This window comes from Lepidochelys olivacea (genome assembly GCF_965140295.1).
Source record: "Lepidochelys olivacea isolate rLepOli2 genome assembly, chromosome: 10".
In the NCBI taxonomy this organism is placed as follows: domain Eukaryota; kingdom Metazoa; phylum Chordata; order Testudines; family Cheloniidae; genus Lepidochelys; species Lepidochelys olivacea.
In genome coordinates, this window is record NC_140420.1 from 58,385,289 (window position 1) to 58,398,195 (window position 12,907).

At 39.7% G+C, this 12,907-nt stretch overlaps 1 protein-coding gene across 2 annotated transcripts in view; it reads left to right on the top strand.

Moving 5' to 3' along the window:
* SLTM (SAFB like transcription modulator) overlaps positions 1 to 12,691 on the top strand; it is a 28,892-nt gene extending 16,201 nt beyond the window's left edge. For both annotated transcript variants that reach the window (XM_084641189.1, XM_084641190.1), the window contains 13 exons: positions 369 to 487; positions 2,397 to 2,546; positions 2,631 to 2,740; positions 2,856 to 3,016; positions 3,641 to 3,732; positions 3,981 to 4,144; positions 5,263 to 5,443; positions 6,041 to 6,165; positions 7,816 to 7,986; positions 8,630 to 8,944; positions 10,230 to 10,371; positions 11,329 to 11,486; positions 11,950 to 12,691. In XM_084641189.1, the coding sequence (XP_084497315.1) occupies positions 369 to 487; positions 2,397 to 2,546; positions 2,631 to 2,740; positions 2,856 to 3,016; positions 3,641 to 3,732; positions 3,981 to 4,144; positions 5,263 to 5,443; positions 6,041 to 6,165; positions 7,816 to 7,986; positions 8,630 to 8,944; positions 10,230 to 10,371; positions 11,329 to 11,486; positions 11,950 to 12,058 (1,997 nt within the window). In that variant the 3' untranslated portion in view covers positions 12,059 to 12,691. The remainder of the gene's footprint in view (positions 1 to 368; positions 488 to 2,396; positions 2,547 to 2,630; positions 2,741 to 2,855; positions 3,017 to 3,640; positions 3,733 to 3,980; positions 4,145 to 5,262; positions 5,444 to 6,040; positions 6,166 to 7,815; positions 7,987 to 8,629; positions 8,945 to 10,229; positions 10,372 to 11,328; positions 11,487 to 11,949) is intronic.
* Positions 12,692 to 12,907: the final 216 nt, after the last annotated feature.

The window sequence follows — 12,907 nt, forward strand, 5'->3', positions numbered from 1 at the left end:
CAATGGCTGGAAATTAAAGCCAGACAAAGTCAAATGAGAAATAAAGCGCACATTTTTAACCGGGTCATTAGCCATTAGACCAGATTACCAAGGGAAGTGGTGAATTCTTGATCTTGTCTTCAGAAAAAGACTGGATGCCTTCCTGGAAGGATATGTTTTAGTCACACAAGTTATTGGGCTAAATACAGGGGTAACTGGATGGATGAAATTCTATGGTATGTATTATACAGGAAGGCTCACTATGTATGACCTAATGATACTTTTTCTCAAAGTATGAATTGAGGTGGTAATGACTTTTGTTTAGTGATCATGGTAACATTAGACCACATATTAGTAACTTCAAGTTTTCTTTGTGAAACTTGTTCCAGGAAGTGCAAGCAGTGTTAGTGGTAGCAGTGGCAGTTCAACTAGAAACCTATGGGTTAGTGGACTCTCTTCCAACACGAAAGCTGCTGACTTGAAAAATCTCTTTGGCAAATATGGAAAGGTATTTATTTGTGTTCAGTATTTTGATTGAAAGAACCTAACTGTCATATTCTCATGTTTTAATATGAGCTGATTTAAGACCAGATCTGACTGACCAATATAAAACCTAAATTACATAACGGTAACATCAAGAGCTGCCATCAGAATAAGTGTGTGTCCATGCAGAAGTATCTTGGCAGTGAAGGAAGAGGATTTTGTTGGAGCATCTTCTGTGAGAGATGAGAGGAGGTGGGAATATTGAGTTACTATCTGCATACCAACTGAGTTCTCATTTCTCCTTCCCAAAACCTGCAAGGGTCAGTCTGTCTGATGCGTATGCCATAGTCTGGAGTGGTCAAATGGAAAGGTTTTGTAGCATAGCCTAAAATGACCGCCTCATGTCAGGATTAAGGAGGAGTTGGGCTGCATAAGCCTTCAGTTTCTCATAGCCAGAGTCTAATTCTTTTTGATCCAAAAGTCTGTTTCCTCTGAACAGTTCAAAAGGCTATGGCCTCTTTTTTTTTTTTTTTTTTTTTTTTTGTCTTATCTGGGTGGCTTGTTTGTTTGTTTAAAACTTGTTCCTAGTTGACTTCTAAGCTAAATGGAGAAGCCTCTTAAATTGAAATAAGCATCCACACAACCTTCTGCACCTTAAACTAACACCTTAATGTAAACATACAGCTCTGTTAGACAGTTGCTAACTTCATTTTACACAGTTTTGGGTTGGGGAGATCTGCAAAAGTTGTGACAGTGATGTAGGTATTAACTGTTAATTTAACTTGGCTTTCCATCTTCGTAACAAAACTTCTTTAAATCCATAAAACTGTTTATACGGGTTTGTTTCCTGGTATGTAGACTTAAAACCAGGACTTCATGGATTCTACTGACATGCAGTTTGCCACAGAATCTAAACCTTCATTTAAATATTTTTAGGGTCTTATAGTTGCATCTGTTTAATCTTCAGAAGCTCTTTACAGTATCTTCCTCAGGTTGCACACCTGAAACAAGCTCAAGAGTGTACAGTGCATCTCAATGAGTTATTAGAACCAGAAGCTTGTATTTATAAATTACATCTGAACACTATTTCACTGCTGGTTATCTAACAAACACCTGTCTGGTTATCTAACAAACACCCACAGTCCTGAATTGCTTCCTACGCCACCTCAGATGTTGACATCCTTAACTGTTCCTATTCAAGTGATGAAACCTCCAGCTCTGTCCTTTTCTCCTTCCACAATGTAGACTTGCATTACTGTAAAATAAATAAATTTATGGTCTATCAAAAACTGATTTTGAAAACAGTGTAAACAAAAGTATATCAAAAGAGGCTACTCTACTGCATGTTTAAACTTCCATTTATTGAAGCTGCTGTACAGTCTGCTGCCTCAGTGCTGCAGAATCTAGAAATGATGCCCCAGCATTTATGTACTTTGTAGCAAGTTCGACTTCACTAGGAGCCAGAGGTGATACCTTGCTCAGTGCTTTCCTCTCAGCAAGAGGCATTCTGACACACTACTGAAATTACTTGACAGTCTGGTATTGACTCTCAAAAGAGGTTTCCCTCCTCCATCTGTACATGTGGAGTGGCTTGCTTCTTGGAAGTTAGAGTGCCCGTATAAGTTGTTGGTTTCTCACTTGTCTAGCCAACAAACTTAAACAGTGGTAAAGTTTTAACAAAATGTTTCTTTAGTAGATGAATACTAATTTTATTCTTGTATTTCATATACGCTAAGACTTTTAAAACTTGTGTCTACTTTTTGAGCAGATACACAACTTGGCGTGACTAAGCTGAGAGTTGGGGTAACATTCAAGACTTCAGAAAATTTTACCCTTAGTGAGAATTTTCACTAAGAATAAAGATTATCTTCTCCTCTCTCTACCAGCTGGATCCAAAATGTTAAGCTTTATTCTTCAAATTATATATTTTTTAGGTCCTTAGTGCAAAGGTGGTCACAAATGCACGAAGCCCTGGAGCAAAGTGTTATGGCATTGTAACCATGTCTTCCAGTACGGAGGTGGCTAGATGTATTGCACATCTCCATCGTACAGAGCTGCATGGACAACAAATTTCTGTTGAGAAAGTAAGTTTAATGTATACTCCTTACATAAGGATTATTTGTGTATGGGGTCACATTCTATTAAATTTACCTTTCTAAAAAATGTAGGTAAAAGGTGATCCTTCCAAGAAAGAGCTGAAGAAAGAAATTGATGAGAAATCCGGTTCTGGTAGAAACATGGGGGATAAGAAGACTGCATCAATTGATAAAACGAGCAAGTAAGAGCTTGCTTTGCATCTTCTGGTTTGATGGACTGTCCAAACAAAATGATGTGTACTGAAACTATATAACCAAACCTTTCTCACTGTCTCTCTTTGTGTCCTTTTTAACAAGAACTCAGTCAGCCAAAAAAGAAGAGAAGAAATCTGACAAATCTGAGAAAAAAGAAAGTAAAGAAGCTAAGAAAACTGAAGGTAAAGATGAGAAGAATGATAATGGATCAAGTGGCCCTAATCAAGAATCCACTAAAAAAACTGAAGACAAGAAACGAATAAGTATGCAATATAGCTTTTTTTCTCATTGCCTCTGTTTTCATCTTTTCATTTGCTTTTACGGCAGCAGATAATACCCAAGATGCCACTGCATATAAATCCTAAAACCTTGTTTCCTTAAAACCTTCAGTAATAGGGTCGTCATTGCTGAGTTAGAAAGTCATTCCAGTGCTGTCATATAAACTACTAGATTTTTGTATTCTTGTTTATTACACAGATATGTATTGACATACCTGTCCTATCATTAGTCATCTTAATTTTTAAGATTCATATCATGCATTTCAGCAAGTAAACTTTCCAGAGTAGAAAGAAAAGGAGTACTTGTGGCACCTTAGAGACTAACCAATATATTTGAGCGTCAGCTTTTGTGAGTTACAGCTCACTTCATCGACATCCGATGAAGTGAGCTGTAGCTCACAAAAGCTGATGCTCAGATAAATTGGTTAGTCTCTAAGGTGCCACAAGTACTCCTTTTTCTTTTTGCGAATACAGACTAACACGGCTACTCTGAAATCCGTTTCCAGAGTAGGCAGATGACCATCTTAAAATGTGGTTATTTTCATTTGTAACTGTAGTGTTAAATCAAAACCACTTTAATTCATGCTTATGTTAAACCATTTTTCTTAGGTGGAAAAAGTCCAGGTCAGATGGTAGTTCTAGACCAAACAAAAGGAGACCAGGGTCACACTAGGACAGTGAGAAGGGGAAGGTTTGATAAAGTAAGTATCTCTCTAAACTTGACACATAATCCTTGTCTGTCTCCATATTACTTTCTAACCACTTTATCATCAATTAATAGGCAAGTAACTATCTGCAGATAGTTGTTAGTTTCAAAATAGTCTAAGATGGACAGCCCTGTTGATACGCTAACTAGTTCTCGAGGTTGTAATATTGTAAACTAGTATAGTATCCAGAAATCTCCCTAGTACCATGTGACTTTTGAAATAACTGGAATTTCTGTTAACAGCCACCGGTGCTAAGGAACAAAGAGCGTTTCATTCAAGATAAAATGAAGTTCAGGGAGTACAGAGGCAGAAAGGATATCTTGCCTTTTGAGAAAATGAAGGAACAAAGAATGCGGGAGCACATGGTTCGATTGGAACGAATACGTCGAGCAGTTGAGCTCCGAAGGTAGTGATCAAAATTTTTTGTTTCATCTTAGACCACTTTTTAAGATTTAATTGGGTAAAATTACTTTTAGAAATCTGATCATAGGGCAGTTCATCAAGCTTTTTCCTCAAACACCACGCTCTACTTTCAAATTAGTATGAAAATACTTCTCATATCTGAAGTCCAAATTTGATGCAAAAAGTCGGAAATTAGTGTCCATAGAGTAGAATAACAGGGATATGTATTTCATAACTGTCTGTGGTATGTCCTTCCTTACATGTGATCGATCTATTTCTTTAAATTATTGACATCGTTAGTCCAATTGATTGTAATAGGCGTGACTAGAAATAGCTAATTCAGTAATTACACCTTAATGACAAGGGGGCATGATATGGGATTGGTATTTTTGCCTCCAGCAGGCCAATCTGTCCTACTTTGAAGCTGGGTAGATACTCTGCTTTGTTCTGCTCCCTCTATGTGGGTCATGCTCTGCAGAAGGAGCAGAAACAACTCAGGAGTTACCTGGTTGCAGTCCTGTGGGTGTGGGGATTTCCAGCAGGTGTAGAGCTGATACAGCAGGTTCCTACATCTCCCTCCCTGCAGCCTAGTGTGGCAGGGAGGGAGGAGGAGGAGAAGGGAAGGAGTGGGAGCATGCTGCACTCTGACATGTGGCCCAGCTAGTGTCAGAATTGGGGGAGCAGTAACTGGCTCCCTGGTAATGATTCTCTAGCTCTGCTGGAGCTGCCACAAGCTGTACACAGCAAAGAATCTAACTCACACCTTTATATAGCTTTGCTAGGCTGGCATCCAGGCAGAGTCAAAATGCAGACGGTAGCAGCAGACAGATGCCAATTAAAAAAACAAAACAAAAACCTAACACCTACTCCCCATTCTATCAACATCAAATCTACGCACACCTCAGATGACCCCTTAAATAAATGGGCTTTGTAGCATGCCATACAGATTACCCAGTTCGGGCTGTTGGGGACAAAGGAGGAAGTGAATTCCAAAAAAAGGGCCCTGCCAGCAGCCATGTCTTTCAAATTGAACACCTGCTGACTACAGCTATGGCAGTATTGCACAGGAGAAACCAGTCTCAAACAGCCACTATAAGCCATATTTTAAAAATAATGTTGTAGGCGAAGAGAACTTGCTGAGAGAGAGCGTCGGGAGAGAGAACGCATTCGAATCATACGTGAACGTGAGGAACGTGAGCGCTTGCAGAGGGAAAGAGAACGATTGGAGATTGAAAGACAAAAACTGGAGAGGGAAAGAATGGAACGAGAGCGCTTGGAAAGAGAACGGATTCGTATTGAACAGGTACAGGCCAGTATGCATAAAGTTTAGTGTTACATCAAGTTACAATATTGAACTTAATCCTTTCCATTTTATTTGCTGTAATTCTTTTAAGTAGAAAATATAACTTGTAAACAGTTTAGTAGTGATCTTTCCCTCTGGCTGTTCAGTAGCTTATATGGAGAGTTGTCTAGATCTCGGTGGAAGTCAACAATCAAGAGGCTAAAGGATTCTGTTGGCTGCATAAATCTAACTTAAGTCTGCAAGTATTTCTTCTATAACTATGAATTTACTGCAAACGGAAAATGAATGCCTTTCAGGGCATATTGGTACTAGAAATGTATAAAACTTTCTAGTGACAAAATCTTGGTTAACGAGATGGCATACCAAAGGTCCTGTTGCTCTGCTTTTTCACATAGTGAGTTATGTCTAATAGATCCCAATAGTCTAAAACTACTTCTTTTGTATTGCAAGTTTCTCCAGTATTAGTACAGAAATTGAAGTTGATCTGATTGTGTGTGGGGAATTAATTCTGTATTTGTAGCAACTTTTGTATATTTGCCTCTAGTGCAAAGCTAATGGGTTCGTTCCATAGTAATCCTCCCTTATTTTTTTTGGTAGGAGCGTCGCAAAGAAGCAGAGCGTATTGCTCGTGAAAGGGAGGAGCTTCGTCGACAGCAGCAGCAGCTTCGTTATGAACAGGAGAAAAGGAACTCTTTGAAACGTCCACGTGATGTAGATCACAGGTAGTGTATTTTCCAATTTGCTAATCTGTTGCTCATGCCACCAAACAACCTCTGTTTATCATTAAGTGGGTCCATGCAGAGAACGCTTGCCACCATAACTGAGTACCCAGTGCTGCTGACCTACTTGCTAAGGACTAATAGATCAGTTCTCAAACTGTGGGTCAGGACCCCAAAGTGGGTTGCGACCCTGTTTCAATGGGATCGCCAGGGTTGGCATTAGACTTGCTGGGGTGTGGGGCTAAAGCCTGAACCACACAGCCCAAGGCCGAAGCACAAGGGTTTCAGCCCTCGGTGGCGGGGCTCAGGTTACAGGCCTTCCACTTGGGGTTGAAGCTCTTGGGCTTTGCTCTCCTCCTCCTCCTCCCCGCCTGGAGCATTGGGGCTTGGGCTTTGGCTCCCTCACCTGGGGTGGTGGGGCTTGGGCAGGCTCAGGCGTCAGTCCCCACTCCTGGGGTTGTGTAGTAATTTTTGTTAGAAGGGGGTGGCAGTGCAGTGAAGTTTGAGAATCCCTGGACTAATATGCCTAAATCAATGTAATGCAACTGTGGAGAGAGACAATTCTGTACTAGGAAGGAAATATCTTATGATAGTCCTCATGGCCCAACAAGAGCATCTCACGTACGTGTGCACGTGTGTTGTTTTACTGTCCTGATTTTAAACAGTTATGGAAGTTTCCAGCTGCTACCACTTGGTGTTAAGACTTCAGATCCTGGGAGCTGGATGGCTCAGTGAATCAATAATGCAATACAGAGCCTTTGGCTTCTAGATTTCTGTATCAGTTTCTTCCCAGTTGAGTGGTCAGTGACAAAAGTTGCTAGCTGGCAAATGTTTGACCCATGTCAAACACTACTTATCAGATAAGAATGGGACTAAAATTCTTACAGTTGGCACCATTGTTAATATTTTTAACAGTGTGTAAGGAATCGCCTAAAATCACTCTCTCATCGAGGTGATCATGATTTTCCCATGGGTCAAAATACAGCTACTGCTATCAATGGTGTACGTATTTCATGGGAAATAGGACTTCAGTTTTCAAGGCTGTTAATTGCACATTAATGAACACACAGCCTTTCTTTAGTGAGCCTGCAAATATACTAAATCTGTTCATAGTTCTGTGATTTAATGTCTCCAGTGACCAGGCTAACGGGGACATTCTGCATACTGTTATCCTCCACATGTCAGTGTATTTTAGCTCTTGTAATTTTTGTCTGAAAGTTAAGTTCTTACCTTAAGTTCTACTGATGTTCACTGGTCATAGATCCTATCCTGTGCAGGAATCAAACAGTGGGCCCTTACTAGTAGTTTCGGATGTTTGTATAGATAGTTTCCATTTTATCTCAGACTGCCTGAAGTGGACAGATATTCTTGGTTCTAAAATACTATCAGGTGTTCTAGACTTTTTTGTTCTAAAATGACCATCAGAAACCAATGAATTAAGTTGTGCATTTATCAAATTCACTGATGAAAAATTGGAACAAATGATCAGTTCTAAGCATGTGTTGCAGGAGTTGGAGACGACTTGAAGACTAAATAATGGACAGACTCACTTTGAAGAAAACTTTTAACCTCTTCTGTACTATAGTAAAAAGGCTACAATTCAAATATTGTAACTTGTTGTAAAATATTCGTTTAAAATGTCTGTTTCTAAAGGCGGGATGATCCCTACTGGAATGAGAATAAAAAGATGTCCTTGGATACAGATGCACGCTTTAGTCATGGTTCTGATTACAGTCGCCAGCAGAATAGGTTTAATGACTTTGACCACAGAGAAAGGGGGCGATACCCAGAGGGTTCATCCGTGCCATCATCCTCTTTTGAAAGGTATGTTTTCAGACAATAATTACTAAGATTTTTACTTTTAAGAGGTACTGGAGACCCGCTTGGGACTCAGGGAACTGTTTGAGATTTCTACTCTTCAGTCCTTAAGACAGATACAGAGGGAAATAGCTTTAATAAGGCTTGATGTTTGCGTTCAGCATTTAAAAACAGAACACTGAGAAGTGTGTCTAGTATTTATAGTAGGCTAATAGAGCTACATTTTCATGGCAGTCTAGATAAGATATTGATGTAATATGTGGCTAAATGGCAACATTTGCCCAAACAGACTTTTTTCCAAACTTTTTGGTAAAATTCATACAGACTGATTTTATACTTTTTTCAGTTGGCTCTCTGGTTTATCCAGTCCATTTCATAATTCTGGAAAGGTGTTTCTGTAACAGTGTTCTCATTACAGGAATTAATGAGACCTGCTGTGAGTTGAATCTCGTAACAGTTTATACAAGTACAATAAGTGTAGGTGTTCACACTTTGGTACTTTCATGTACATAGCTACTAAATTGACTGAACTAGATAAGGAAGCAACTGGTGTTCTAGCTGAAGTTAGTGGATTGAGCAAATAGAATCATAGAATATCAGGGTTGGAAGGGACCTCCAAATAACCTGTCCTGCCCTCCAATTTGTACAGGCGAGAACGCTTTGTAAATCAAAGTGAAGGAAAAAAGACACGCCCGACAGCGCGAAGAGAGGAGCCTGGGTTTGAGAGGTATCCTAAGAATTTCAGTGAGTCCAGAAGAAATGAACCCCCACAACCAAGAAATGAACTTCGAGATACTGACAGACGAGAAGTGCGAGGAGACAGAGATGAGAGAAGAACAGTGATAATTCATGATAGGCCAGAAATATCACATGGTCGTCATCCAAGAGAAACTGGTTCAAATCCACCTAGACAAACTAATTGGAAGAACGAGGGAGGCATAAGCACAGACAAACGGGATGCCAGGTATAGTCGTCTGGATATTAGACAAAGCTGTATTGCTAGTGATTTTAATAAAACCAATTTATAGTATCAATGTTAACTGGAGAATTTGCTTTAAAAAACAAAGTAGATAATCAGAATGGCACAGTTTAGAACTTGCATTCTGTTCATGTTGTCTGCCATAACCTTGACTGTACAGGGAATCCTTGGACTTATGACATCCGACTTACGTCAGATGCCCTTACAACGCTTTTCAATTGACTGCCCGTTCCACCCTTACAACACTCGCTTAGCCCTTAGGATGCTCAATTTGCACAAAAAGAAAAGGAGGACTTGTGGCACCTTGGAGACTAACCAATTTATTTGAGCATAAGCTTTCGTGAGCTACAGCTCACTTCATCGGATGTCACGAAAGCTCATGCTCAAATAAATTGCTTAGTCTCTAAGGTGCCACAAGTCCTCCTTTTCTTTTTGCGAATTCAGACTAACATGGCTTTTACTCTGAAACCTGTCAATTTGCACAAAGTTCACTTGAAATTACTTCCTGGTTGCATTATACTGGTGTGGAGCTGGAAGGGGTCGTTTCTGATTGGCCTCCAGGCATCAGTGTAGCTTGTTGCTGGGTCGGGTTGCTGTTTATTTTTGATTGGCTGAGCCCGGCCAGGAGCCAGTCAGAAAGCTTGAACAGTGATTGGCTGAGGCTCAGCATGTGTGCTGTTCTCCCTGGCTTTCTGTGCCTGTGTTGCCAGCATTCTGAGTAGCATATGTGAGTTTGTTTGAATGCTGTTTACAAAATACAATGTACAGTAAATACACTGATGATGCAACATTAGTCATCTATGTTTTAGTACAAAAGTCTGGGTTATTGTGGTGAAAATGGTGTATCAAGCCATGGTCCAGGAACCAATCTGCCCTTCATACCATTGATTCCTTTGGGAAAAGCGGGTTCAACTTACAATGTTTCGGCTTACAGCACAGTTGGTTCCTCGGAATTGTGTTGTAAGACCGAAGACTCCATGTGTTGTTTGTTGTTCTTGCTTTCTGCCATGCTGTTCTTGGGCATGCATAGTAGTAGTGTGGTAAGTCACTCTTGATGAGAGAATGTAGGATGCATCCTATTTTTATTAGCAATTTTTGAGATGAATTAACTATTCAGACCTATAAATTGCTGCTTAGTGACTTGCAAGTAACTTCCTAAGAACCCAAAATATACAGAAAATTGGATGCTGTCTAGCCTCCACACAAAGGTATTACCAGCTACTGCCTTGTGCCAATAAAAGAAAAATTTGACTAGATAATTCTCTTACAGAGGAGAGAGACCAGAAAGATCAGGAAGAGAGGTGTCTGGACACGTGAGAAGTGCCGCTCCCGGTAGCCGTAGCAGTGCTTCTGGTTATGGAAGCAGGGAGGGAGAACGGGGAGTCATGGGAGAAAGAGGAAGCGGAGGACAAGTAAGTATCTTTACTGCTCTATAACTGTTTAGTGTTTACTGAAACTATTGAAGAATGAGCTAACCCTATACTTATAGTATTTATACTGCTGTGCAGCACTATACCCATCTTGCTGTGCAGTTCTAAAGGGTAATGTGTTTCTTTCCATTAAATATCCAAGAAGTGAGTATCTGTTACTTCTCTTGGTGATCTAATGTGCTTCAGGTGAATCAGAATGATGGATGTAGATTCTGTTATAACCACTGATACCACATCAACTGGTGGGAGAGTAGTTTAACTGGAATACAGTGCAGTCTTAGCATGCTGTCTCAGATAATTATGTACCCCACTTTCTAAAGTGTTCGGTAACAACAACAAAAATCCCAAGAACAATTGGAGTTCTAATCTTGGCCTTGCTGGCACTTTAGTCTGTAGTGACAATCTTGCTAGTGACACTGGCTAACCAAGAAACTCTAAGACTCAATTTCTTCTCTATCTGTTGATTACATTAACTATCCTACAAAAAGGGGAAGTATAATTATTGCTGTTCTCCAAGTGGGGAAACTGATGGAGGGTGTGAAGTTACTAGTCCACTGTCACAAAATATATCCGTATCAGAGCTGGTTATAGCGTCCAGGTTCCTTGATTTCCCACTCCATGGAACCAGGCCACCTTCCAGAAATTAAAGCTGCACAGAAACACTTCCACAAAGGAGCTCCCATATTAGCATTGTTAAAAATCTTATTTTGAAACAAGAGGATCAGATTCAGAAATGCTAGTTCTAATTGTTGAATTTGTAAAGTGATTTTTACCTTTAAACACTGAGTTGAGAAATGGGTAAATTCCATCATAAGTATATTGGAGAGAATCCAAAATCATTGTATAAAATATGTAACTTCTTTCAAATAACTCAAAACATTGCAGTTTAAGCCATGTGACCATTTCAGACTTGCTGTAAATCACTGTATATTTTGCCAGCATTATAATGAAGATAGACATGTTGTTGAACGCCATAGTCGTGAAACTGGACCAAGAAAAGAATGGCATGGACCTAGTTCTCAAGGAAGTGGGTATCATGATGCAAGGAGAATGGGAGATGGCCGTGGAGGAGGTGGCATGATGTCTCCACATACAAGGTACAAAAAACGCTCCTTTCCCCTGGTTCCCCATTGTTGAGCTCTCAAAGCTCTTCATTGCGACCATAATCCTTCTGGATGAGAACCAATCAACGCCACTTAATCGGTTGAAGGGGTCGCTGCTGCACAACATGAAACTCATCTTTCCCATGAGCTGAGCTGGCTTAGTCATGAATCTGGATCATTTACATAACAGTGCAGAGTATTCCCTGCACTGCTACTAGCAGTTATTCAATAGCAGCAGTGTTCAGCTGCATCAGTGTATTCTGCTGTAAAGTGTGTAACTTCCTCTTTGTCAGGAAAGCTTTCATTATGTTGTACCAAGCCTCTCCTGAGGTTTTACAGTTCTGTTCCACAATTGAGTTACATAAGTATTTAGTACTATTCACACACACATTTGACACTCATAAAACTTCCACTCAGAATACCCTTTAACACTTTTTTTTTAAACCTTTGTTTCCAGTAACTCTTCACCAATTAATAGAGTTGTACAGATCACAGGCAATTCCATGCAGAGGGGAAGTGGCTCAGGATTTAAGCCGTTTAAGGGTGGACCTCCACGAAGATTCTAGGATCCACAGCTGCTTGGTTTCAAGATAACTTATTGAAATCTCTTCTAAACTTTACCTGATACAAACAGGAAGTCTTGTCTGGAAATCCTGTTCAATTTTTTTTTAATTTTAACATGATTACTTTTTTCCTCTCAATTTTGGAGGCATTTTTAATAGTTGCGTTGTAATTTTGGATAGTTTTTGTGTATCTTTGATAAGCATTTTCCCTGCGGCACTAGAGCTCTGCAAAACAAATTGGAACCAAAATATTTGTTAACACTGTATAAATATAATGGAATAGTTTGCAGCTGTGTGCTAGTAGTTTAATTTACCAGCATTAGCTCTGTGGTGTCACGCTTTAAAGTTAGCTCCATAGAACAGAACATACACAACAGTAACCTCCATTTTGAAGGTTGTTCAGGCTATAAAACCTGCTTTCTAATTTGTAGAGAATAAGGTGGTTTTCTTGCATTTCTGGGTATTATGTAACCTATTTTTGCAGAAGGTACTGTTACATTGAGTGCATCTATGTGTATTCTTGCAAATGTATTCTTTTGAAATAAACCTTCATATTCTGTATAGTTCCTAGTAAGTTTCTGGAACTTTCAGTCTGCTGGGGCAAAAAAGAATAAAACTGACACATTTTGAACACAAGCTCTGTTCCTGTATGGCATACAATAGACACCATAGGGGACAGCCTGGTTTTGATTGCTGAAACTCTCTACAAACTACCTCCTTGTAATCTAAAAGGACAGCTTGTTCAAGTCACTAACCACAGTTTCTGTACTGCTACCAGTAGAACTCAGTTCATATCCGGAAGACAATTCTGATTTTAGGTTGAGATGTAAGTCAATTAAAATGTGTTCAGAT